We start from the raw sequence: 24482 nt of genomic DNA, 5'->3' as shown, positions 1-24482 counted from the left end.
AATTCATAGAATCATCACAGAATCATTTGAGTTGGAAAGCACCTTTGAAGGCCATCTCGTCCCACTCCCCTGCACTGAACAGGGACACCTGCAGCTCCATCAGGTGCTCAGAGCACAAGCAGCCTGACCTTGGGTGTCTACAGGGATGAGGCACCTCCACCTCTCCAGGCAACCTGTTCAATTCAGTGCTTTAAGAAAAAAAAAAAAAAAGAGAGAGAACATAATGGGCTGAGCATTTTTCTCATTTATAATTTGATTTCTATTTTAAAAGGGATCAGATATTGAGCTGTGTGGTTTTGAAGACCACTGTGAGACCTACTGTTATCCTCTGTACAAGCAACGGAGCATCTTTGTAGGCTGTGTAACAAGCCTCCTGCAGCCAGTAGTCGGGCTGGGCAGGGAGCAAAGAGCTGAGACTTGCGGCGGAGCCAAAAAGGAAGAGAGAAAAAAAAGCGCCCAACCCAACCAGCTCGCAGGCGGCGGGGGGGGCGGCTCGGCTCGTCTCGACTCTGCAGCTCCCCCCCCCGGCTTTTCCTTTCGCTTCGAGGCCGCCCTGACCTCGGCGCAAGGAGAGATCCGTTCCGCGCCGCCCATGGGCCATGCTCTACCGGAGCCGTGAGTGCCGACCGGCGTGCCGACCCGACACGGGGCTGCGGGGCTTCTGCTCGGGGGCTGCGGGGTGAAGCCGGGGGTTCTGGGGCTTCTGCTCGGGGCTGCCTGCGTGCCGGGCACTCAGGCTTGGCGGAGGGAGCACAGCGTGCAGTTGAAGCTTGTAAAGCGCGTCTCTTCGCGTTTCCGTAAGCACGAGAGTTTGTACTGCCAGGGATCCATTCCCGTTCGGTCGTGGGAAAATAACAAGTCGGATTGCGATGTAACAATTAACGGATAAATAAGAAAACACTGCGTGCTGGGGCTGCCTCGGCAAGGGTATAACATTTAGCAAATAAAATAACTCCATAAATAAACAGATTGGGAAGAAGCAGGAGGAAACAGCCGCGGCTTTGGATCAGCCGACAGGAAATGCACGGCTGCCCTCCGCGCGGGAGCAGCTCGGGGTGGGCTGCCAAGGAGCCGAGCTCCAGCTCCGAGCTCCAGCAGTCCCTGTGCTTTGGAAGCAGCTGCTGCCTTCAGGTGCTCTGGGAACACGCGGGATCTGCGCCCAGAGCACAGGGGTTTGTGGAGCTGACTGTACCAGCCCATTGCTGCTGCTGGTCCTGAGGACGGGGCACAGCCCTGTGCTGAGTGCCACGGGCACTGTCCTTGGCTTGGAGCTGGATGGTGGCCTTTAAGGTCCCCTCTGACCAACACTATCCCACGGTACGATGACCTCAGGAGGGGATGCAGTGGGCAGTGATACCAGGACCCCAGCGCAGTGCTGTGTGAGTGGGGCATGGCCACGTTTCTCCCGGCACCTTGAGCCCAAGCCACACTGTGCAGGGGAGGCTCAGAGGCATACATGCCATAGGTGTGAGCAGGAGCTATATTTGACCACCGGTTCCCGTATCATCATCAGAGCTGACGGGACAAAAATACCTCCAGTCAGTGCATGCTGCAGCTCTCCTGGCAGCTCGGCTTCACCCCATGCTCAGTACTCAGGGGGGAGGCTTTGCTCTGTGCCACGCTGGGTGTTTCCATTTCTGCCCTTGAGGTGCTGGTGGAGGTGCCAGGGGAGTGCTGTGAGTGGCTGTGTGACACGGCCATGTGTCACCATGTGTGCTGTCCCACTGCTGCAGTATATCAGTAGAGAGGTGAAATAGCCTTAAGAGTGTGGTGAAAGGAGACATAAAGTGGCAGTGCCTCTTTCTGTTGCCACAACAAGGTCAAGGTTGTGCTGTGTGCTGTAATAATAGTGGTAAGTCAAAAATCTGCTTTCATGCTGCTCAGAAAATCTGACTTCCTGAAGGTAAATGGCACTAACTCTGGATGCTTGTACCCTCTCCATTTTCTCAAGAACAGGCACCATAAACATCGCCGTATTTTGCAATATTAAAAATACTTCAATGAGTTTTTTATTCTATATTCTTAATCTTTCTAAAGGTAAGGAGGCTGCTTCCCTTTTAGGAAGGAGTTGTAGGATGCATATCGTGGGGCTTGTTTGTTAGTGGAGGTACTCGTGGCAAGATGGGCTGCAGGAACCCTGTGCTGCAGGCAGCTCCCATAGAACACAGGGAGGGGACAGCCTCAGGCTGAAGGGCAGGCAGTAATGGGTGATGCCTGGGGGTACTGTAGAGCTTGGGATGTGCTGCCTTCATCAGAGCTGTCCCAGGCTCTGCTGCAGTGCTGGGAGCTGCTCACAGCTCATTCTGTACCTTTGCCATATGAGGATGCAGGATTTCCCCATACATTAGAAAAATATCAGAATTTTCAGTAAAAGAAAATAAGCTTGCAGTAATAAATAATGTATCTCCTTATCGTAATTTGCAAAGCCAAGGTTCAGCCTTGTTTCTCTGCAGGGTTTGTAGCCAGGAATGGCACATTGCCTCCATGAGTCAACGGGTAATTAAATGTTTATGGAATGTTGTGCTAATGAGAGCTTTAAAACACGCAGAGTTCCTGTGCTTCCTCGTGAAGAAGTTATATCCGGGATTTGAACAGTTAAACTATCTGTGGAAAAAGCAAATCGTGGCCGTGCTAATTCTGCATTTAATCGTTACAAACCTCACAGCTGGGAGTGTGAATTCCTGCTCTCGGCTCTCACGAGGCGCTTAACGCCGGCTCGAGGTGTTTTTCGCAGCACAGCCCCAGCGGCGGCCGCACGGGGGCGGTGGCGCGGGACGGGGCGGGACGGGGCGGTGCTGCCCGGCCCCAGGGCGGCCCCGGAGCGCTCGGCGGCAGGAAGGGCCGCAGCCCCGGGCTGGGCCGCTATGCTCGGTGAGTGCGGGGCTGTGGGGTCTGCGGGAGCATCGCTTCGGGGACGCCGGTCGCGTCCCGATAGTCGCCTCCCGGCGCGGCGGTGCCGGGTGTTCTGCTGGCGGTCTTGTGTGTTTTTCGGAAGTTTATTTGTATTTTTTTCTCGGAAGCCCCGTCGTTGCGTGTCCGGGCTCAGCGCACGGGGCGCTCCGTTGGCGTGCAGCCGCTCACCTGTGCCATCGCGCGTTTCTCAACGCCGTCTTTTGTAAACTCGGGATCCCCGCGCTGGGGCCACCCCTGCAGCTGCTGCAGCTTCGGAGCTGGCTTTCGTCTGTGAGTCACAGCCCGTGAGTCACCGGGCTGCGGGTGGCATTCGGGAAGCGGCGGTGCTGCGTAACCTCAAGCCCTTGGCAAGTGCGCGGCGATGCCGGGCTGTGTGTGAGCCTGGTGCTGGGACGCGAGGGCTCCACGGGACGTGTGAGCTTGTGCTGAGGCTCGTGGTTGCTGAATGGAAATAAGCGTGGGTTTGAACTTAAGCGTATGCATTTTTCCACTGCAAGTGGGGAATTTGTAATGGACGTGGGCAGAAGAACGCACCTCGAGGCAGCAGCTGTGTGCCAGATCCCACAGCCCAGCTGGCACACGGGATTGAGGGGAGTGTGCCACTGACACCGGGTCGCAGTCTCCTGCTCATTAGGATCGAGCAGCTGCAAGGCACCGTGCTCCTGCTTACCAAAGGCCCACTGGTTACCTCTTACATGGAGTAGAGGAAAGTGTATAAGGAAGCACCACGTTCAACTCTCAAGAGTCATTTAATGCTTTGCTTTTTTCTGTTTTTAGAAGACAGTCAGATAATGCTGAGTTACCGAGGTTGCTATCAAGGACTCTCACTTTCTGGTGACGAACTCACAGTTAGCAGCAGTTGGCCTGGAGGGGGCCTGGTGCCTCCCACCTCTCTGCACTTCCAGGCCTGGGGAGCAGAGCCATCGCTCCTCTTGGGGAAGGGGTTTGGTTAACAGTGAAGTTTGATCATTTCAGGCAACTTCCATGCAGTCAGATTTCCTCTCTTAAGTCCTCCACACCCCTTTGTTGGACTATTGAAGGGGGAAAGCCAACAACTAGATGAGTGTGAAGGCTAAAATTTTGCTGAGATGCTTTAGCAGGGAGACTGCAGAGACATGTGCACTTTGTTGGTCACATGCCTTAAGGTTTTAATTATCAGCTCAGCTTTGTGACATTTTTGAAAATCATTGGGTATTTCTGCAGGAAGTTGCAACCTGACCTTGCATTGCCCAGCAGATGCTGCTGGAGTTTCTAGAACTGATGTTTATGAACGGTGTGCATGATGAACAAGAAGATCTATTGGGGTTTTGTTTATTGTGTTAAAATTTTATCTGCTTTATCTCATCTGTCTGCTTGGTAACTTGAAAGAGGCAGGCTATTAAGGGAGAATAACCAGCGATCAACACCATAATAAAGATACAGTGGTAAGAGGCAGTATCACAAGTCCTTATGCAAATATCAACATGGTGGTTCACTGGGGATGCCCACCTGCACAGCTTCTGGCTTCTTTCAGGTCCCCTGGGCCCAGGCTGGGATTGGAGCAGGGAGCACAGTTCACTGCAGCGATCGAGCATGGAAGGGCTGAGCGCAGGCCTACAAGTTTGAAATTCTGTTTTTTTTTTGTTTAAACCTTGCTAGGTGTAGGTTTAAGGGTGCAATTTAAGGGTGATGTGTCCATAGGAATATGCATTTTTTTATCTGAAAGGGCAGCAAAAGTAGGATGTGGAAGAGTGTACACAAAGACAAAAATCCAGTGTGCTCTGTCCTGTTTGTTGTTCCTTATACAGAGAGCTATTTGGAGTCTTCTAAGGAAAGAATAAGCAAAAACAAAGCTACCAAGCAGTTCTTGACTGCCACTGTAACCTGATAGTCATGCTAGTGGTGTCCCCAGCATTCATCTGATGTCTCTTGACAGAAAGCTGGTAAGCCAGAAAGCCTCCCTTGGAAGGAAGAGCAGAGGCGTGTCATAGAATGCCTTGGCTTTGCAGGGACCTTAAAGCCCATGCAGTTCCAACCCGTGCTGCGGGCTGGCTGCCCCCCACTGGTGCCTGCTCCTCTTGTGGGCTGTGCAGCTGGCTGTGGAGCTGCAGGCCGTGGCCTCAGACAGCTGACAGTGCCATGTGCTGTGGCTGAGACCCCAGTCTCACAGTTCTGCTGCTCAGGCAAGTGCTGGCTGAAGGACTGATGGTCCTTGCAATGCTGGTATGGCTGCGGCTTAGAAACAAGGTTGTCATAGCATGAAGGTTTTGAATTTTCCTTTCAGTAGCTGTCATCTCTTCGGGACACTGTGCTGCTGGTGGCACTGGTGGGGACAGGAGCTGGCTGGGGCAAGCAAGGCTGTGGAGCAGCACGTGGGAGTCTGAAATGCACGTGTGTGTTTCCTAGATATCCTTATCACCCCTGGGCAGGGTGCTGCATCTCAGCCATTAGCATCAGTGACGATTTGTGTTGTGTTTGGTTTGGTTTTTTTTAATGTAATTATTATTATTTTGTAATTTAGCAGCTGGTGCACTGGTTGGTGGTTCTGTGGTGTGGTCTCTCTTCCCTGGTGTATGTACCAGAAACTTGAACACAGCCATTGCTCTGTTGTTTGAGCAAAGACTTCTCCAATTAGAGGAGAGCTGGCGGGCTTCAGAAGAGGCAGGGGAGGAGCTGGGCTTTGTTTTTGCTCTGGCGGCGCTGAGCATGATGACATCTCACTAGAATGTTTTAAACCTTGTGCCCAGTCCCTCCTCCCAGAGTGAAGTAACATGGGGAGGCAGTGGTACAGGTGTGTGAAGTGTCTTTGCAGGATGCAGAGAATGGAGCATCCCATGAGGCTGGGGTGCATCACACAGATGCTGGAGCCAGGCCTGAGGCATGTCCTCAGATGGCACAGGTAGCACTGTCTGCAGGGGGCATTGACTCACTCTTTGCTTGTGTGTTTGGCTTAGATCAGAGGAAAATGGAGACACCCAGAAAATCTGAGTGAGGCTTATGCAGTGTAATGCAATCTGCAGTGTGTGAGTGTGCGGGTTTCAGATGGCAGCAAAAAGCCCTTGATAAGACCGGTGATGATTCAGTGAATCTGTACAGATGTGCCATGAGGACACACCGCGTTCCTGACTGCTCAGAAAAGAGTGTCAGCTCAAATATGATCTCCAGCTGGTCACAATTAGCTTCACTGCTGTGGCTGCTGCTGATAGACTTCCACGTGCTGCCTGCATGGAATCAGCAATGATGAGGCAGCGATGGAGTGTGTGGGAAGCAGAGATGATACATCAGGGCTGCTGTTATTTTACAAACTGAGATACATTCAATCTGTCGGAACCTTGTTGTTCTTTTGGTACTTGCTGTGGTTTGTTGATTGAATGTCAAGGTGTTTTTTGAAGTTAAATTTCTTCTCTAGCTTGTTAGACCTCAATTTAACACGTACTATTTGTAAGGCTGCAGAAAGAACAGAGTTGTTTATGACATCCAGTGTCGCTGTGGTTCATGCAAGTGATGCAGAGGAGGGAGGAGGTAGAGAGCGAGGTGCACCTCACTCCCCACAATGTATTGGCATGGGCAGACAACTTGACAGAGCCTGATGCCCTATCAGTGTCTCCTGGTCCCCACCTCAGCCTGTAGTGCATCCAGATGAGTGGGTTTGAAGAGATGTTTGATCTCAGCCCTGAGTCAGAGAGTGTTGAACTTGTTGCAGCAAAAGGGAACTGAAGAGCAAATAGCGCAGTGTGTTTCTAACAGCATGCTGTGAGGCTGCCTTGAGAGCCAGCAGCAGAAAGGCTAGGAATTAGAAACACATGGAAATGAGACGTGTCTGTATGCAAAGAGAGAATGGAACTGAAGTACTTTTGTGCTTGTGGAATTGCAGCTCTGTGCAGTATCAATGGCCACGTGCCTTTATTTGAGTGGGAGCAACTTTGATTCTAGAGAAGTTGCGACTTCACAGTGATCACGATGCCAGATTCTTGTGAACCCTTTCCTGTAAGTGCAGTTAGGGCTACAAACGTGCAGAAAAAAGGGGGATGTAGCAAAATTAACAAACATGATATAGGAAGGAGAAGGGCTTTGCAAAGGTGCAGTGCATCACGTGTTTGTTTTCTGGCTTTTTTTCCCTTCATTCTTTTGTTTATCTTCTCTAAATCACAGGGCACAGAGAGCTGATGATGGTCTATTCTGGTAGCCAAAATACCATAAAAAATACCATAAAATGCCATAAACCCATGTGTGTGCTTTAAGTATGGGGAAGGCACTGCATTCTTACTCTGTTCAGTTTGAATGGAGGGGTTTGTGCAGATCAGGTGTGATGTGTGTGCTTCCAGGGTTGGTGACCAGTGGAGCTGGTGGAGCACATTCATGCAGGTTCGGTGTTTTAATGCTTATTTCAGGCATTGTAACAGATGGTTCTGTTTCTAAATCTAATGTGAGCACAGTAATCCTACCTGAACATGTCTGCGTCTTTAATTTCATAGTGGCACAACACTGTGCTGTAGGGAAAGCTATCAGCTAAGAGGTGAACTCCTACAAAATCCATTACTATCAAATTGGAAACTGTGTCCAAAATGACAGCAAGTCTTGATTCATGTATTTGCAGATGTCCAGGTTAATAAAAAAAAATAAAAAAGGTGTTTTAGTGAGATGTGTATTTGAGTGTACTGTCATGGTAAGAAAAAATTACTGCTTTTTGAATGCTTGTTCTCCCCTCTCCCAGGTGATGTGGAAGGGAAGTTTGCCTTCTTTGAACAGTTTCATGGCATGTTAGCAGAGATTTTGTTCCTAATGTTCTGAGCTGTTTACACAGGGCAAATTGCTGATTTCTCCTGTTAGACAAAAGGCATCACTGACTCTTGGTGGTTGGGTGATGCTGGTGCATCTTCCACCCTGTTGTGCCCAGCTTCCCTGCCTCCCATCCTGTACCACCAGCCCTGCTGTCGTCAGGTCCTCAGCAGCAGGCAAAGACCAGCCCTGTGCTATGTTCCAGTCACATATGGACCTTTTGCCATTCTATCTAAGAGAGAACCTTACTTTATGAAACACATTTCCATCATTTTTTTTTTAAATAAAATCTTATTTTTAAACTGTGCAGTCGAACTTTCTATTTATAAATGGTAGAAAACCTTCAGTGACTTAACTTTAGGACTGGATGGTTACTGTCAATGTATTTGAGGTATCCATCAGTACTTGACATCAAGTGGTTTAGAAGCTTCTTCCTTTGGGAAGACAGAGATGCTCAGGTGACTGCCAGGAATTTGGGTACCTGTAATTTTGAGTGCATGGATCTCTGAAGCACACAGCTGCGCTGCAGGTCAGCTTTCCAAAATTATCTGCTGGTAATTTACTGGATTTTAGGTATTAATTCAGTGTATTTTAGGTATTTAACCACTCTTAGAAAAATGAAATGTACACGATTTAAAAATGGCTTGCTAAGTACTTACTGTGGTTTGTTCTTTGTGTTCTTCTGTCTCTAGATCAGTCGTATTGTCACCGGCTGCAACACGACATGTATTTTCTTACAAGCAATAGCCGACTGAATGAGCAAGTGGTTGATAAAATTATTCTTCAGCTTAACAGAGTCTACCCCCAAATTCTTACCAATACAGAAGCGGAAAAGGTAACTTAATTAATTTTACTCCATCTCTGAATGTTCTGTTGTTTTTCTGCGAGCTGTCTAGGACCCTTTTGCCCACATAATTAAAAAAGCACACAGTTTGCCCCATCTCCTTGGGGAGAGCTTTATTGGAGCTGATATTAGCAGACCTTAAGCACTTTTGGGATTAGTAAATGTGTCTTCACACAGTGTGCCTCTGTGTTAAGAAAATTGTATCCCTAACTTTCCAGATAAGACCACCTCTTTTCTGTAGGTAGCAGCTCAAAGGATGGATTTGGCGTGCTTGTGCTGGGTTGCTGCTTCACCCCACTGATCCCTTTTCCCAGCTATAAGTGTGAGAGCTGAGAAATGGATGGAGTTAATAATGTAACTATATATGGAGAAAGGCCTCCTTTGCTCAGGAACTTCAAAATAAATATGAAAAGAATATATCTTTATTTTATTTCTACACTTAGCAGACATAAATGTACTGCTTTCCTATAGGTCCAGGGAAATTTCTGTCAACTCTATTGACAGTTTGAGAAGCTTACCATCCTCCCGTATCCATTTGACCTTGTGAGAACTTTGTCAGAATAAGGCGTGTTGTATCAGGTACATTGTATTCCTGTCCCCCTAGAGAATGAATTGATCCTAACTAAATGTACTGCAAATGTTATCTGCTGCACTGGTATGAAATCTAATGCTCTGCTGAGAATGGTTTTGGTCGCTTTCCAGATACTCTGGGATCAGTTTGATGTGGGTAGAGTGCACATTTTCATTCTCTTTGTAATGTCTTCTAGAATTCATCATATTTTAGACCATAGAAAAAAGAGCTTTCTTCTGCAGCTGCTTGCCATGGTGCTTGAGTAATGAGAACTCATAAATGCTGCATTGGGTATGCAGCAGTGCTGGAAGCAATCAAATGTGTAGTCTTGGGATGATGAACACTCCAATATTGTGACTAATGTCATCAGTATAAAATACCTTTTTGGGTGATCACCACTAGGCAACTAAGGGAAAACCTGAAAACATTAGAATTCCATAGGGTGTACGTTCATGTTTTCTGTTTGCTGTCAGAATCAAATTGTAGAGTGGCAAGTATTGAATTGAATGGGGAGAAACATCAAATGTGTCACTTTACTAGGGAAAAATAAAAGAGGAAAGGCAGAGAAAATGTGCTCACCATCAAGAGATGCTTCCAGATGGAGCTCAGCGTATTGAAGTGTCCCATGCAATGTATACGTAGGTTCCCTTAATTTTCTGGCACATTGTTTTTGGCAATATAAAATGGGCTCAATTCTCTGTCATACCATAAAATAATGTGAAATTGTTCTCTAGCTGTTGTAATCTCCTTTCTGATGAGTGCTTTTCTTTTACAGTTCAGGAATCCAAAGGCATCACTCCATACCAGGCTCTCAGATCTGATAAAGCACCTTCAGAAGAAAGGAGAGAGACACTGTCAGGAATTTTACAGGGCTCTACAGATCAATGCTGAACAGCTCTATAATGACCTGCCAAGCAGGAAAATCTTGAGTAAGTTGATTTGTAACTTGACTGAGTTGTCTATTTCCTCATCAGTGAATTATGAAACCTCATTTCACTTCTTCTGTTCAGATTATTTAAATGATTATTTATTTATCCCCCATATGTGGATTTGACTGCATAGTTGTTCTTTGTTGGCTGGTGTAGGCTGTCTGAAATCCTTTGACAGCCTTGAAATACGAGTCTGTGCCTTTGAAACAGCTCAATTTCTACATGTAAGATAGCAATATCACTCATATGAAGGACAGTTCCTCTACGTAATGGTTGCCCCTCCTGGCTTTTTTATTTTCACTATGCTTATTCTAATTGGTAGCAAATCAGAACATTACAGTAAAGTAACCTCAGATTTGTTAATCACAAAAACCCAATGGTTGGGAATCTTGCCTTTTCCTCAATACATAGATCGTCCAGTTGTGTCCAGTTGAAGATGAAGCAACCACATTGTTAAATCATGCTTCATTCATAGGTCCTTGTGATGCTGAACAGAGACACCAATCTCCATGACATTAAATGCAGGACATATTTTGTGCAGTTCACGTGCCTGACTGATGTCCATAAAATTGCCCACCAAAAATATGTACATGTATGGGCCTCAATGCTTCTGAGGTACATACGTATATACAAGTTTGACTCTATACACAAAGGAGCTCATTTCTCTAAAGAAAAGTATCAAGCCTGACTTTCCTATGTGTTGGTTTTACTTTATCATCTAGTGATCTGGAGAAAAAGAGCGGTGTTCCAAATGCATGGGCAGTATGTTCAGGCCTCCAGCACACGGAAATGACCTGAGCAGCTTGAGGAAAAGGTCTATGTTTAAGTTAATGAAGCTGCAAAGGGATTGTAGTATAAAAAGTCCTTATAAACAGTCTAACAGCTCTATTGCTTCACTGGACAATTGATCTCTAGTTATTAGAAACTCAATTATGTGCTGAGGGGAAATTTTAGCAATGTGGGTCAAGCTCCAGTTAGATGCAAAGTGTTGCACCAAAAGTCAACAGGTTTTAAAAACAAACAAGCAAAACAAAAGCTACTACCACCAACAAAAGCAAACAAAAAATTGTATCTCCTTTATTTCTAGACTGTGGCATATTAATTACAAAAAAAAAAAAAAAAGACTTTTTAATGTACATCACTGTCTAGCCTTGTTTAGCCTTTTGTGTTGAAAGGTTTGTGTCTATCTAACACAAAGAGAAAACAGCTGGGAGACTACACCATTTCACTACCTGCACAGACAGGCTGCCAAGTTGCCCTAGCTTTCCAAATTCCATACCCAAATCATACTGAACAGGGAGACCTTATGGATTCAGCCTCATGGCAGCTTTAAAGCATACTTGTAATTTGCTGATCACCTTGCAGAAGTCATGCCCATAGGGAGAAGGGAACAGGCTCCTCGATCAAATAGCTGTGAATCTGTCATTTTCACCTGAGGGAGAGGTGTAGAGCCACAGGTTTTTCTGCCAAACTGACTGAATGACAGTCTTTAGTAATTAACAGCAGCTAAGAACGTAATTTTAAGAGTATTTTGATGGTTTAAGTTCTGTTAGTATTCAATACTTTTTACTATTGAGCCATTTCTGAAAATGAGATTTAAGTTGGCTTAGCCAAGTCCTGCCTACATCCCATAGAGAAGTTAGCTGGGTGCTCGTAATAGCATAGCTGTGCCCAAGGCCATCTGTACCCATAAAACCCTTGTTGGAGGCTGTGTGATGTTGAGACAAAGACTCTTCCCACTGCATTTGCTCTTGTCACAGCTGGACAGGCAGCAGAAAGGAAATTTGCACAGTGCTGTTAGCCAGAGCAGAATCATGCTCAGCTTTGCACCTTGGTGACTGATACAGGCTGGTTTAGCAATAGGGGTCAGTATATTAGTTTAAAAATAGACTGTGGTCCCCCAAAACCACTGGCTGCTATTGCATTATGCAAAGGGACCGCAGGGAACAGTCACTGCTAACATGGGGAGTTTGTTCTAAGGACACAACTGAAGCAAGCAGGCTTGTTGGAAATGTTTTGGGGCACTGGTGATCTGTGGCCTGGACAAAATAGATTGCATGCCATAAATTACATGCAGCTATGCATCTGAAAAGTATTTTCCACACAGGTGAATCTTTCGAAGACTTTGTTCTTACTTAAAAAACAAACAAAACCTTCAAAATTTGTGCAAGAACAAAGTTTCTTTGCCTCGAATACAATGTTGGAAGTGAGATGTTCAGCAATGTCTACGAGTTCCCACTAGAGGGTGGAGAAGGCACATGGTACAGACCCTGTCGCAGCTACTGAAGCCAAATGAGTTTTCCATGTGACTCAGAGAATGTTTTTACACGAACTAGAAGGATAAAGGATCCGCTCAGTTCTGCCCAATGGTAGCTTGACAGGAGCGCAGAGCTGGAAGCGTGAAGAATTGTGTGCTAGGTTATCTGGAGAAGACTGCCCTCAAAACACGCAGTCTGCATGTGTGATTGCCATTGACAGAGTACGTTGTGGGAGGCTCTGCAGCAATTCTTTCTCCTTCAGTGGCTCCCAAGTGTGCAGCCAAGTGGTTGCAATGCTGCTGCTCTGCAGGAGAGCCATGCTGTCCCCCCTCATGGGATGGGAGACATGCAGAAATGGAGGAGAATCAGGCTGGGCCTGCTCCAGTGAAGCACAGATACTATTTGGGTACTTTACTCCACAGCAGCTTCCTTAGTGTCCTCTGACCCATCCTGGCATGCCTGAGGAGAGCCTAGATGTCTGTCCAGTCTCAAGCGCTTCCAAAGGCTGTTTTGTTATTCCTTTGTCCTACAAGTGTGGAGGATTAGCTTGTAGTACACCTTCATGGCAGGTCTCTAAGTGAAGGAAGAGACCTAGCAATACTGCTGCCTTCTGAATTCTTGTGTTTCAACTAAATGGCTTCATTGCTGCTAACTCTTGGAAAGCTTAAGGTCAACCTCCTTTTCTTCTTGAGTTCACAGAAAAATGTCATCTAGAGGCCAAAACTACTTATGCCAAATGTTAGTATGTAGTCCCTCCAGATTTCAAAAGAGACTGTATGTGTATTTAGCCGAGAGCAGAATTTGGATAAGCAATATGTGCCAAGCAGTTTGTTCCAAGGGCTCCATCTGCCATATATGCCAATGCCCAGAGACTTACTCAGGAACAGAAAGGGTGGTGGTACGTTCAATCAGAAGGTTGTTCTCAGATTAGCGTGTGCTTTGGCCCACAAATGTTTTGTATGTGTTACGCTACAAGTTTCTGGTGTTGCAGAAGGAGTACTTCATGCTTTCCTCACTTGGGAAGCAGTTTGACTGCTCTGAAGTAATCAAGTGTGCCAGGGATTTTCAGTCGGTGTCCCTCATGTGTGAATGCAAGAGCTGCTGTATGCAATGTTCCTTCTATAGGCAGGGCTTAAGCAGATGGGAGGTGCTGCTGCAGCTCCTTACAGCTGTTCATGGTGCATTCAAATGACCTGTGGCTGTCTTCTGATCGATATATACCCAGGTGTAAGTGTAGCAATGATTTACTTCTGGAGGGGCTAATATTTCATGTCAAAAAGAGGTATTTTTTGGCCGTGTGGTATTTTGCATGTGCTTATTATGTTTGTGTTTGCTTGAGCTGAATACTAACTTCTGATATGTTGCTTTTATTTCTAGAAACCACAGATTCCGCAGAGATAGACACTGACAAGGAGAAATGTATGCTAAATGACAGGGGTAAATAAATGCACACAGTGTCACTTTACGGAATGGCTTTTCAGATTATGATGCAATTTATTTTATTGTATAATTTGCATTTCATGTAACATAGTTTGTTTTACGATGTCTTTACTGTCACCATCTAAGCAGAATGAATGGAAGGAAGCTTACTGAGCTGCTGCTGAGGCAGCCAGTGCCAGGAAATTCAAGAGACGAGTTTAATCAATATTTACAGTGGTATTTTTACTTGTGCTGTTTTAGCTAAGCTGTTCATTTACTATGATTTCTCCAATGCTTGAATAGTAAAGGCTATCCTGCTGCTGTGATTTTTTTTTTTTATAGCTTTCAGGGTTTTTTTATTTTTTTTAAGCTTCCAATTTAATTACAAATCCTTTGGGGAAAAAAACAAAGCACAAAAAGCAACAAAACAACAGATGAGCGAGAGTAAACTTAGGTATATCTGCTGTAGAATAACATGTTAAGCTTACTTCCTCTTCCCTTCTCAATGCCCAGATTACAGGGAGGTCAGTAATTTTAGTCACTAGAAGATGTTTTGAAAAGGAATTGAAGAATGAAAGAAACTGAAAGAAAGATGTAATTTTTTTTTTTTTTAATTCATTGTGACCTTTTTCTCATTTAAATGTTAGTTGATGTTTTATTTAAAAATTTCCATTTGATTATGAGAGATCAAGAGTCTTATATAAGCTTCTGTGACAGTTTTTTGCCTGGGAAGAAGGCTGAAATGAACACACTGTAACTCATTGTGTGGTTTTGTTTGGTTGCTTATTTCTTGAATACTCTAATGTGGTTGGCTCCACTGACTCATTAGTCTGGACTGACAGGTGCAGTTTAAATGTAGGTGTAGTCATGGCAAAGTCATAAATACAAATGGAATATTAGATGATAAAGAGGCAGATATAAATCTTTGAGGTCTTTGTTAATGGATAAGCATGAATTAGAAAGGTTCCATTGAGCATCAATACTGAGCATCAGCATTAAGCTGTGTGTAATTCCAGGCAGGCACATTAAAGCAGTGTTTCCAGTGAGAGATTTGTTTGAGGTATGTGTGAGGTGCTGCATTTCAGAATCGTGAACAGGAACAAGAATATTTGCTTTTGTCATGGAAGCATCATTTGTGGAACATCTGTGTATATATACATACATATACATATATATATATATCACACACAGTCCTTTCCTGTTCCATTTTATATGGAGGCATGCACAAATGCTATTGGAATAAGTGAGACATATAGCCACAGGAATCAAGTGAGTCCTGTGTGCTAATTGCAAACAAGGCAACGGAGCTGATGCTTGGCAGTGCCTGGGCTTCTGGCATCAGCTCTGTTCTCCTTCTCAGGCATTTGCTGTTTTGATGAAGCCTGATCATGCATGCTTTGTACAGAAGGACGATGAGGTGTGATTGAAGCCAGTGGAGCGACAGGATTCAGAGAAAGCAGCAATTTCAGTGGTAGGCAAAAGCAAAGAAAGGGAACATACAAAACCGTAACACCTTGCTTGTATGGAATTGTAGTTATCTTGTGGTGTATTTTCACAATACTTCTTCCCCGTGGGCAGTACACTGACCTAACAGAGGCAAGTTTTGGAGTAAGACACTGCACTGTGTGGGTTATGTCCCAGTGATCTGGTTACTATTTGACTGTAGTATTTAAAGGGTTTCTTTACACCAAGTTTTAGGCTAAGAAAATGCCTCAGAAGACTCTTGCTTCCATTGACTAGAACACAGGTGAACAGAGATGAACAATGAATGGTGTCAAAGTAACTGTAATAAAAACTAATTGCAGTACAATAAATGTTCTTCATAGTACGTTAGCTACAGCACATACATAACTGTGAATGTGTTAACCTCATTTGAGTACACTTAGTTATGCATATGAACAGCAATCGATGATTTATGAACTGAGATAAACTTTCACTTCTCTGCTCTGTCTTAATGAGTCCCTTTTCCATTTCCTCTAGGCCCAGTGTTTTTCCTCGCCTGTTTCAGTGCAGCAGCAGGATTTGCCTTATTTTGGTATTGCTGTAACTCAGGTAATCTACCCTGGTATTTTTCCTGTTGATTGCCTTACTTCAGCTTGTGACGGGGAGAGCAGTGTGCTTCTCAGTCTAACACAGCTTACTTAATAGAGCGGGTCAAGGTGTCATCATTCATTAATGAGGTTAGGATGCAAACTGCACTTCAGACATGCCGAGATATAAATAATGGATTGTTTGTCGACAGAGGATGCCACAAACAGGGGCTCTTTTAAAAGTCAGTCATCATGTGAGCTCCTGTTGCTATGGCAGTGGGTCACGGCTCCCAGCAGCTATGAGGCGGAGGCAGAAAGGAAGCCCAAACCTGCTGGTCCCACACCTCTGGGGAGCCACAACCATCTGCAGCGGTGGGACTTGGTGCAGTCACTGAGCCTTAGCAGCTGCAGTGTTCACCCTGCAGTGCTGGGTGTTTGCCATGCCTGGTGACTGGGAGCTTCTGCATCACGCTGTAGATACCTGCTCCATTTCCTAGTCCTGCCTGCTGCTCTCCCAGAGGGTGACTCTTAGCAGAGAGGTGTTGGTACGTGTTCCTGGGTTGACTCTGGTGAGCCAGCACCAGTGGGAGCAGACAGCTGGTGCAGAGGGATCCTCTTGTGCCTCTGCAGTGTGGGAGGTGTCAGACTTCGTGTGGTAGGTGGGGAGCAGAACTCAAACTTCATGTTGGATCGGTGCCGTCTGCTCCTCATTTCCTGCTCACAGCAGTCACAGTTGGGTGTTGCTGCTGACATTTTTCCAGGAGCTGTGGGCTGCTGACCCTGATCTGTAGCCCAGCTCATGGATGTTTGGGCTGTGTTCCCTTTCGTTCCCAGATCTGAGTCCCTCTGCAGGACTTTCCCTGGAGTCAGGATTTAAGACTAAAAGGGAACCATTAGGCCATAGCATAGGCTAACCCTACTGCTTTCTTAGCTGCCTTTGTCTTCCTTCACCTGTTTTAGTACCAGCATTTTCAAAAAGAACCCCAGACAACTTCCTGTAACTTCCCTTGATCCCAGTTAATTACCCAGAGCTCCCCAGTCCCCAGAGCTCCCCAGGTCTTTTGTTCTGAGACTTTTCAGCTTTTGTTTCTCTTTCCTGTACCTATGCAGTGTCTCTGTTCCCCCACAGTAATGGCCACCAGAGCCAGGTCCTCACACTGCTCAGGGCAATGCTTGGGTGCAGAGCTGCTGCCATCCCTAGCTCAGTCGGCTCCTGTGTGTGTCTGCAATTGCAGCAGTGCTGGTATTCATCGTTATCCTGCCTTGGCAGCCGATGCATGCAATATTGAAGGAAACAGGCTTTCCTCTAGAGTAATTTTTGTATTGATTTTTATTTTTTGAAGATGCTGCTCACTAGCTAGAATGAAATTTAACTGTGTTATGTTCTTTTTCCTCCCGTCTTCATTTCTGTTTTAGATGCAAAAGTAATAGGAAGATCCAGGAGAATCTTGGGTTTTTCTCCTATTATCATAGGAAGACATGTTAGAAAAATTTGTATGCTGTATTTGGAAGACATCTCAAGAAATTGAGGAAAAGCTGCCTCTTCGCTTAGACATCTGTACAGTGTGTCTGCCAAGGGAAGACAACGGTGCATGAATATTAATGTACTATACTCTCATACCAAAGATTTTATTAACTAGTTTCATCAATAATTGTGTTGCCTCAAGATGTATTTAGATTTGCAGCTATATATGTCCTTCCTTGTGGGAATGGGCCATTTATTTTTGTAAATGCTTATTTTAAAATATTTATCATTTGGATAAAAGTATTTTTAATACAAACTCTGAAACGATATCCTATCTGATCACGGGTTTGCATATGTGTATTTTATACTGGAATGAAGGAACACAACTGTTTAACGAATGCTAGCCTGTCTTTTATGGTAATTAATTTAAGAAAAGCACTTAAAAGAAAAAACCAAACCCACACACACTCAAAGCCTTACTAAGAAATTGATCTCTATCTCAGGACTGTCTGTTTTGTCTGAATCCTTTATATTTACTACCTGAGCTCAGGTGGGCACTGGCTCTTGCAAAGCTTTTCAGTGCCAGTTACCTCTGTATGCCTAGTCATACACGTGTCCTTGCCATGTGTTGTAGTCCTCCTGTTTGTGCATCCTTCCACCTGCATTGTTCAGCTTGTGTTCAGCTGTACACCACGGTTTGAATGCGCAGGAGCTCGTGCAGGCCAGCACCCAGCCCAGGGGTGTTCTGGGGGACTGCAAGGTCAGATCTGAAGCACTTGAAATTACTAAGGAGACTTCTCAGATTTGGCTTTGTCTTTCCAAGTGGGGTGTTCTGGGGACTGTACATCCAAGAAATCTACAGTGTTTTGCAAGGACGTCAAATTTGACTTTTTTTTTTTAATGGCCAAAAATATGTCTACCTGTTTGGAGAGCCTGAGGTTGCTCATAATGCCATTTTGGTTTTATGTTTTTCGTCTGTAAGTTGGAACCTGGAAAACTTGCAAATAGCATCTTCAACAAACAGAATAAGATCAGAGTTCTCGAGGGTGGTTCAGGGAGACAGGGCTGCAAGTTAAGCATGCAGGGTCTATGACTCTAACCATGGTCCTGCCTGGCTCAGTACAAATGGCAGTGGGAAGTGGCATTGTCAGGGGGTAGTTCTTCAGTTGCTTGCTCAAGAGTGTAAAGAATTTGGTGAGGGGATGGGACTGTGTGTGATGTAGTGAGAAAGATGCTTTGTCTCTTCTTTCACTGGAATGAAAATTCCAAATCAGATTGAAAGCTGTTAGAATTTCTCTTGGGATCCTTCAGTGCATGGTGCCTTGTGCTGTAGCTGCTACTTATTCAGGCAGCCATCCCATGGAAGACTAAGTGGTTTTCTCAAAACATTCAGATTGAAGATTGCCTTGAAGCTATAAGCTTCATTCATGCTATAAAAATGTCAACATTTTCTCGCAAGCAAATCGTCTCACAGTAGCTGTATTTCTTTCCAGGACAACTCACCAGACACAGTAGCAAGGGTGTAGTCTAAAAGAAGAATTGTGTACAGGGCCAAGTTTCCAAAGAAAAGACCCAAAGCATATTTTCAAGAAGCATCTGAGAGATGAAAGGGCTCAACAGCTCCTGATTCTACTCTTCTGACAATCTTTCTGCCTTCTGCACAGTGCGCAGGAGGTGAGATCTTGAGAACCTACAGGGCAGTGTTTTGTGTAGGTGGACATATTCCAAGGTCTGCAGTGGGCCACAGGGTTTGATACACACTTGACAGCTTGATTGATGAAAACATACAAATGCCAGGCAAAGTAACACCCAGCAGGGCAGTTTTAGATGACTTTTCCCCTGTCTCCATCCCACCATCTCTCATGTCTCCTTAATCTAATCTCCTTGGGAGTCTTACTAGGGAGAGAACTCTAATGGGGATGAGAGCATTTCCTGTAGCACTGCCAAACAGCTTTCTGCCTGAGTTGCACCATGAGCTGCTGCTGTGCTGCCTTCCATCTTGGGATGGGCTTTAGTTATGTCCTGTTGTATTTGCTGTTTGTTTTTTCCTCCAACAAACCATCTGTAATTTATAGCATTTGGAATTAACTGTTACGCTCCCCTCTGTTGCTTAAATCCCTTAAGCAGCACCTTTTTAGGGGGCTAGAAAAAATAGATTTGAAATCCAAAGGGGTTTTAAATCTTTGCCTTAAAGCCAACTCTGAAACATCATCACAGGAACAGTATTCCATTTTACATGGAAATATTATTCACAATATTCTCAGCAGTCACATTTCATTTCAAAGCAAAGCCAGAGGTCATGATGCTGCCAGGCAGGTTCCTTCTGCTGGGGTTATCCAGCACTTCACCCTTAAATAACAGGTTGCAAATTGCTGTGAACTGTTGCTGTAGCCTGCAGAAGCTGTCAGTGCCTTGTCTGAACTGCAGCAGCAGTGGCTGTGAGGTTGCATGTGGCCCTCGCACTTCCTTATGCCAAGAGGCTTCCTTGAGCCTTGAAAACAATGAGAATTGGAAAGTTTACTGAAGGCTGTGGCTGTATTTCTTCCTTTTCTTAGGTTGCTTAAGATGAGAATGTCTCTTAGGAAAAAAATGCCAGGACAAGCAATCCTCAGGGCTAGGGCTGGGAGGAAGAACAAGCTCGGATTCATCCCAGCACTGGTGATGACCTGACAGCAAAGAACAGAAAATTATCCGTTCCTCTGTCAGTGCTAGTTGTTAGTGTGAGAATTGAGGCAAGGTTTAGAACTGTTATGTGCATAGGTTTGTGTAGTGTGTAGTCTCTGGAGAAAACAATGACTTGGTTCCTTTCCCTCCTTTTCCCTTCACTGCTGTAATCCCTACAAAAGGTTTCAAGAAGTCAGGCAGAGTTGCAGCAAGAGTTCTGTAGTTCTCTGGGGTAGAACAGAGCACTGCAGGTGAGACTGTTGGGAGATACACATTTTCTTTGAAGATTTTTCTTTCAGGAACAAATGCCATGGCTTAATACACTTCTTCACAAGTGTGCAGCAAGTGCAGGCAGATGAAATGACAATGCTGTACTTAGTTCCTGGAGGAGGTACATATGTACCTGCCTGGGAGTCAGGTCCTTCTGGGCAAGCACGGCTCTTCACTTCAAAGTAAATTACGTAGGGCCTGGATGAGCCTGTATTGCTGCAGACTCCCAGCTCCCCTGTTTAGTCAGGCTGTGTTTGCTGCTGTAGCTGTGCTGGTATTTGGGAGTGTGTTAGCTGTGTGTGGGGGGAAGTTGTCCTGCATTTGCAAAATTCAGTAGGTGGCTGAGCGCACAGAGGATAGAGGATGTTCTTGCAAACGCTGTGGTAAACATATGGTAGACATAGAGGAGCTAATAGAAAGCAGTCCTGTTTTCAGCTTAACCTCTCACATTGTGCAGCTCTGGTTGGAGAAGAAAAATATTTGCTTTTCTCCTGCAGCATAAGGAGCAGCATGGGCTGAGGAGCCCAGCAGTTCTGATGTCTGCAAACATAGCACTGGAGAGAGGTGGGCAGGAGGACTGACATCTGACAGACTGACAGACAAGAGTGGAAGCATGCGGGCTGTCAGCAGTGCCCACAGGGCTGCGCCAGCAGGGCTCACTGCAGCTCCAGGGAGTCCAGCCCCTCACTGCTGTCCCAATATCTACCCCAAAGTCTTCCTTCCTTGCTTTTTCTCATGAATGGGCATTTTGATTTAAAGCAAAGCTGAACTGCCCGCGGTTGTCTCAGCCCTAGTGTCCGTGCTGCCGAGGTCCCAGCAGGATTGCTGGGCAGCTCCCAGCAGCGAGCAGGCAGGCGGAGCAGCTCAGGCAGAGTGGGGCGTCTGCATCCCGAGCTGGGAGGCGAGGTGACAGTTCACACTATCGGTGTGCACAGCCCCACGTGCAGACAGCCTGATGTTTAAAGTGCTTCGGTGCTGGCTGGTGTGCCTGCTAGTGAGGGCTCTAATGAGGAGATCATTCACTGCAGAGCATGCGGGGCTGCTCGATAGCTGCTGCTGCAACTGCCTAGGCGAAGCTGTCTTCCTTAAGTTCTTTCATTTGTTTTTTTTTTTCTTATACTGTAATAATTTGAAAACATTTGGTTAAAAACTGCAGTTGCAGATGCGTTGTACTGCTGTTCTTCATAATCAAAAGTTACTCTGAAAACGTGTCTTGCCTTAGCTGTGTGATCAAGTGTTGCTGTTACACAAAGAAACAGTAACTGTTTGCTGTACTGCACAGGGCCTGTGTTTTGTAATCATTTATCCTCACATAGGTCTTCTTTAATTCTGTAAGAATTAATGACATTCATTTTTTTTATGTGAAGCTGGCCATGTAAACTGTAATAAAGTCTGTACTGAGCAAAGCGCTGCTGTGTGGTGTGATGTGCTCTGCCCTCCCAGAAGGGCCCAATGCCTTGTCCTCATGGTTGCTGTCTGCCTGCTGCTCTCCAGTGGTTGATTTGCTGTGGGGCACGTGGGAGGCCCTGGCATGGTGTCGGTTTGACAGCCCTATGAATCATTGCCTAGTGAGGCTGGTGTGGGTCTTACAGCTGTGTTGTAGCTGTGTTGTGGCTCATCTGGGTTTACTCTGACCACCCCTAAAGGCACTGCAGGTGGAAAGAGCACGCAGACAGACTTGTTAGCAGCCCGTTCCTGTGTGTGAGCTTCAAGGGGAGTCTTGCTAAGTCTGGCAATGAACAAGAGGGTTGTGGCTGAGCCATTGCGCTCCTTTGCAGTGTGTCTGCTGGGTGTGCTGGACAGAGGCCTCCCATGCCAGCCTCCATGAGGTTCGTTAGGGCAAGGAGCTGTTCTCATGGTCATTGCCACAGCCAGGATGTGCGTGACAAACAGGCATGGCTGCACAAACCTCAGCAGCTCTATACCCCAGACTTGATGGAGCAGAAGCGCAGAGCGGGGCCCTGCCTTTCTGCATGCGCAGGAGAGCATTTCAGGTGAGTCCCAAACTGCCCTTTCCATTTTGGAGCACAGGCCGTGCTAGACTGCAGCTGCAAGAAAAAGCTTTCTTACATTTTGGTGCTGCTAAATCTTTAATAGCATTGCAAATACCAGTGAAGCAGAAACCTCTCAGAGCTGGGCTGCTCCATGCGGGCTACTGGTGTGGCCGTGAGCCATGGCGATGGGTGCCCAAGCCCTGTGCACCTCCTACCCTGCAGCCTCCCACAGCAAGCAGGGGCTTCCTGCCCTACTCATCGCTGCTGCTGCCCATGCTGCTAGCAGCCATTCCCAATCCTACCCCTAAAGAGGAAGGTGAGACCCAGAAACAACAAGCACACTGCTGCTGTACCTATGGAAAACAAAGGGCATGGCAGCAGAAAGGCTGCCAGCATCTGGGCTGGATGACTGCGGCCCTATGCCACAGTCGTGCTCTCAGAGGTGGCATGGGATAGGACTGCTGCTGGGCTTTCCCACGTGATTTTTATCAGCATAGTTTTCACAGTTCCAGCACAGATGTGAGAATCAACAGCTTAATTAATTTCCAACAGCTTAATTAATTTTCTTCCTTGGTGCCAAACAGTTGGGGTAATACTGGGTGGTGATGAAACTGTTCCTCTCATATATTTTTGGTGCCAGGGCAAACAGCTGGCAGTGTTTGGCAGTTCTGGTGTGGCTCTGTGTATTGTAGCTGCTGATTTACAACTCTTCTCCTAAATAATTCAGTCCTATCCTGCCAAAAAACAGAGGAAGAACTCCTAGACCAGCTGCAGGGGAGACCAGGAAGAGGTTTGCCTCTCCTGTGGGGCTGTGGCACTGCCACAGGACAGCAGCTAGGCACCAAACAGTGTGTGCCAGGAAGTAATGCAAGAAGAAGAGCGCCATGAGAACTGATCTCTGCTTCAACAGTCTGTGGAAAGAGGAAGAAGGGAGTTCAGACTCATTCCCTGCATGCAATCACAAGGAAGGGCATCTTTTTGCCATTCCCACACAGAACCCAGATGGCAGGTTGTGGATTCTCTAGAAGATCATGTTCCATGTCTTCCACTGTTTGCTATGATGTATGCTGGGTAACTTGTGGCTCCTCTCCTGACACTTGTGATCACCAGCAGCTGTGAGAAATGGGACCATGAGTGGGGGCTGCCCTTGGGGCACTGGGATTGGCTCCCTCCTGCCTCACTCGTTATGTACCTCAGCTGTGGAGGTAGGCTCTCCTTTCTCAGCTGGGGATGTGATGGGTAACTGAATGTGGGGGAGGTGATATATGGGCAACAGTGGAGCGAGAAAAGATGTTTGCTTCTTGTCTAGGCTGAGAGGATCTGATAGGAAGATTGCGTGATGGCTGGAGGGCTGTATGAACAAGCACAAACCCATTGGAGGATGCCTTGTTACCAGGTATGTTGTACTGAAGGCTTGAAGGTGTCAGGCAGTTGGGGTGTGGGCTGTGCTTGGTCACCAGTTCTGCAGCTCCATACCCAGCATGAGCAGGTGTTTTGGAGCCAAGTGTTGTGGGGCACGTTGAGGGAAGGTCAATGTATTTATGTGTATTCAAGTAGTGTCGAGCCATGACTCCCTCTACAAAGTGACAATTTGTAAATAATTACTATATGTTGGTTTCTGGGGTACCAGTTGTTTCCGGAGGTTATTCTAAGTGAAATGCAATGTCAGTGGTGCTCTCCTGTGGTATCCTTTTCTGGATGTTGGTATGACAGTGACAAAGCTGCTGTCCGAAGAACTAAACAGCACTACTTTAGCTTTTTTAGATTGCTGCTCTGTGTGTGGTGCAACAATGCTGCTTGAGTCTCTTGATTTACTACTGGCTTTGCGTTTCTTAATGGAAATGAAGTGTTTGTGGTATTGGCTGTGTAAAGACGGGATCGTATTTTAGTATTATAATGTAAATAACATCTATTTAAATTCAAAATCACTGATCTGAAAGTGTAACAGAGTCCTACAGCAGCACTGTGGTTTTCCCTCCATGGATCCAAACCAAGAGAGGCCCTGCTCCCGTCAGTCACAATGCAGTTGACATGCCGTGTGCTGCCTCTAACCTAAGGGAGGTCTGCAGATTTACAAGGAGTGTTTATTTTCAAGTTAAGCGTGCAGGTTATCAGAACTGAGTTATGCATACGAATGCCTACCGCCAGCTTCTTCTTGCCCAAGGAAGCGTGTTTCCAGTGAGCCTCATTTCCTGTGGTTTGACAGATTACACTGTAGGATGACCAGTTTTCCACACTGGATCTTTGCCTTTTTTTGGAAACACATAAAAACAGTGCATGTATGGGTGCCACGTGTAGTGCTTACTGAACCAGATACAATTTGCAGCACCATCATCTCTTCTAAGCTAGCAAATAAGGAAAGCATGT

General features: G+C 46.0%; 1 protein-coding gene across 4 annotated transcripts; it reads left to right on the top strand.

Annotated features, from left to right (window-relative positions):
* The first annotated feature begins 469 nt into the window (after nucleotides 1-469).
* On the top strand, nucleotides 470-21482 carry CARD19 (caspase recruitment domain family member 19). 4 transcript variants are annotated; one of them, XM_048957170.1, is made up of 6 exons: nucleotides 470-615; nucleotides 8364-8506; nucleotides 9862-10015; nucleotides 13651-13692; nucleotides 15673-15744; nucleotides 17139-21482. In XM_048957170.1, exons 1-6 carry the CDS (start codon nucleotides 600-602, stop codon nucleotides 17249-17251), a joined length of 540 nt encoding a protein of 179 aa, XP_048813127.1. In that variant the 5' UTR covers nucleotides 470-599; the 3' UTR covers nucleotides 17252-21482. The 4 variants fall into 4 exon arrangements, with proteins under 4 accessions (XP_048813127.1, XP_048813126.1, XP_048813128.1 ...); XM_048957169.1 differs by having other exon boundaries at nucleotides 13651-13710; XM_048957172.1 differs by lacking the exon at nucleotides 470-615 and adding an exon at nucleotides 2633-2871 and having other exon boundaries at nucleotides 13651-13710.
* Nucleotides 21483-24482: the final 3000 nt, after the last annotated feature.

Source organism: Lagopus muta, chromosome 11, assembly GCF_023343835.1.
Source record: "Lagopus muta isolate bLagMut1 chromosome 11, bLagMut1 primary, whole genome shotgun sequence".
NCBI lineage: Eukaryota > Metazoa > Chordata > Aves > Galliformes > Phasianidae > Lagopus > Lagopus muta.
The sequence above is the reverse complement of the archived record's forward strand: the minus strand, read 5'-3'. Positions and strand labels throughout refer to the sequence as shown.

What these genes read in the sequence shown, in the direction of transcription:
- CARD19 (XM_048957169.1), top strand. An exon ending in CCAATACAGAAGCGGAAAAG is followed by an intron (nt 8,507 to 9,861) that starts GTAACTTAATTA and finishes TTTCTTTTACAG; the next exon opens with TTCAGGAATCCAAAGGCATC. An exon ending in TTGGTATTGCTGTAACTCAG is followed by an intron (nt 15,745 to 17,138) that starts GTAATCTACCCT and finishes TTTCTGTTTTAG; the next exon opens with ATGCAAAAGTAATAGGAAGA.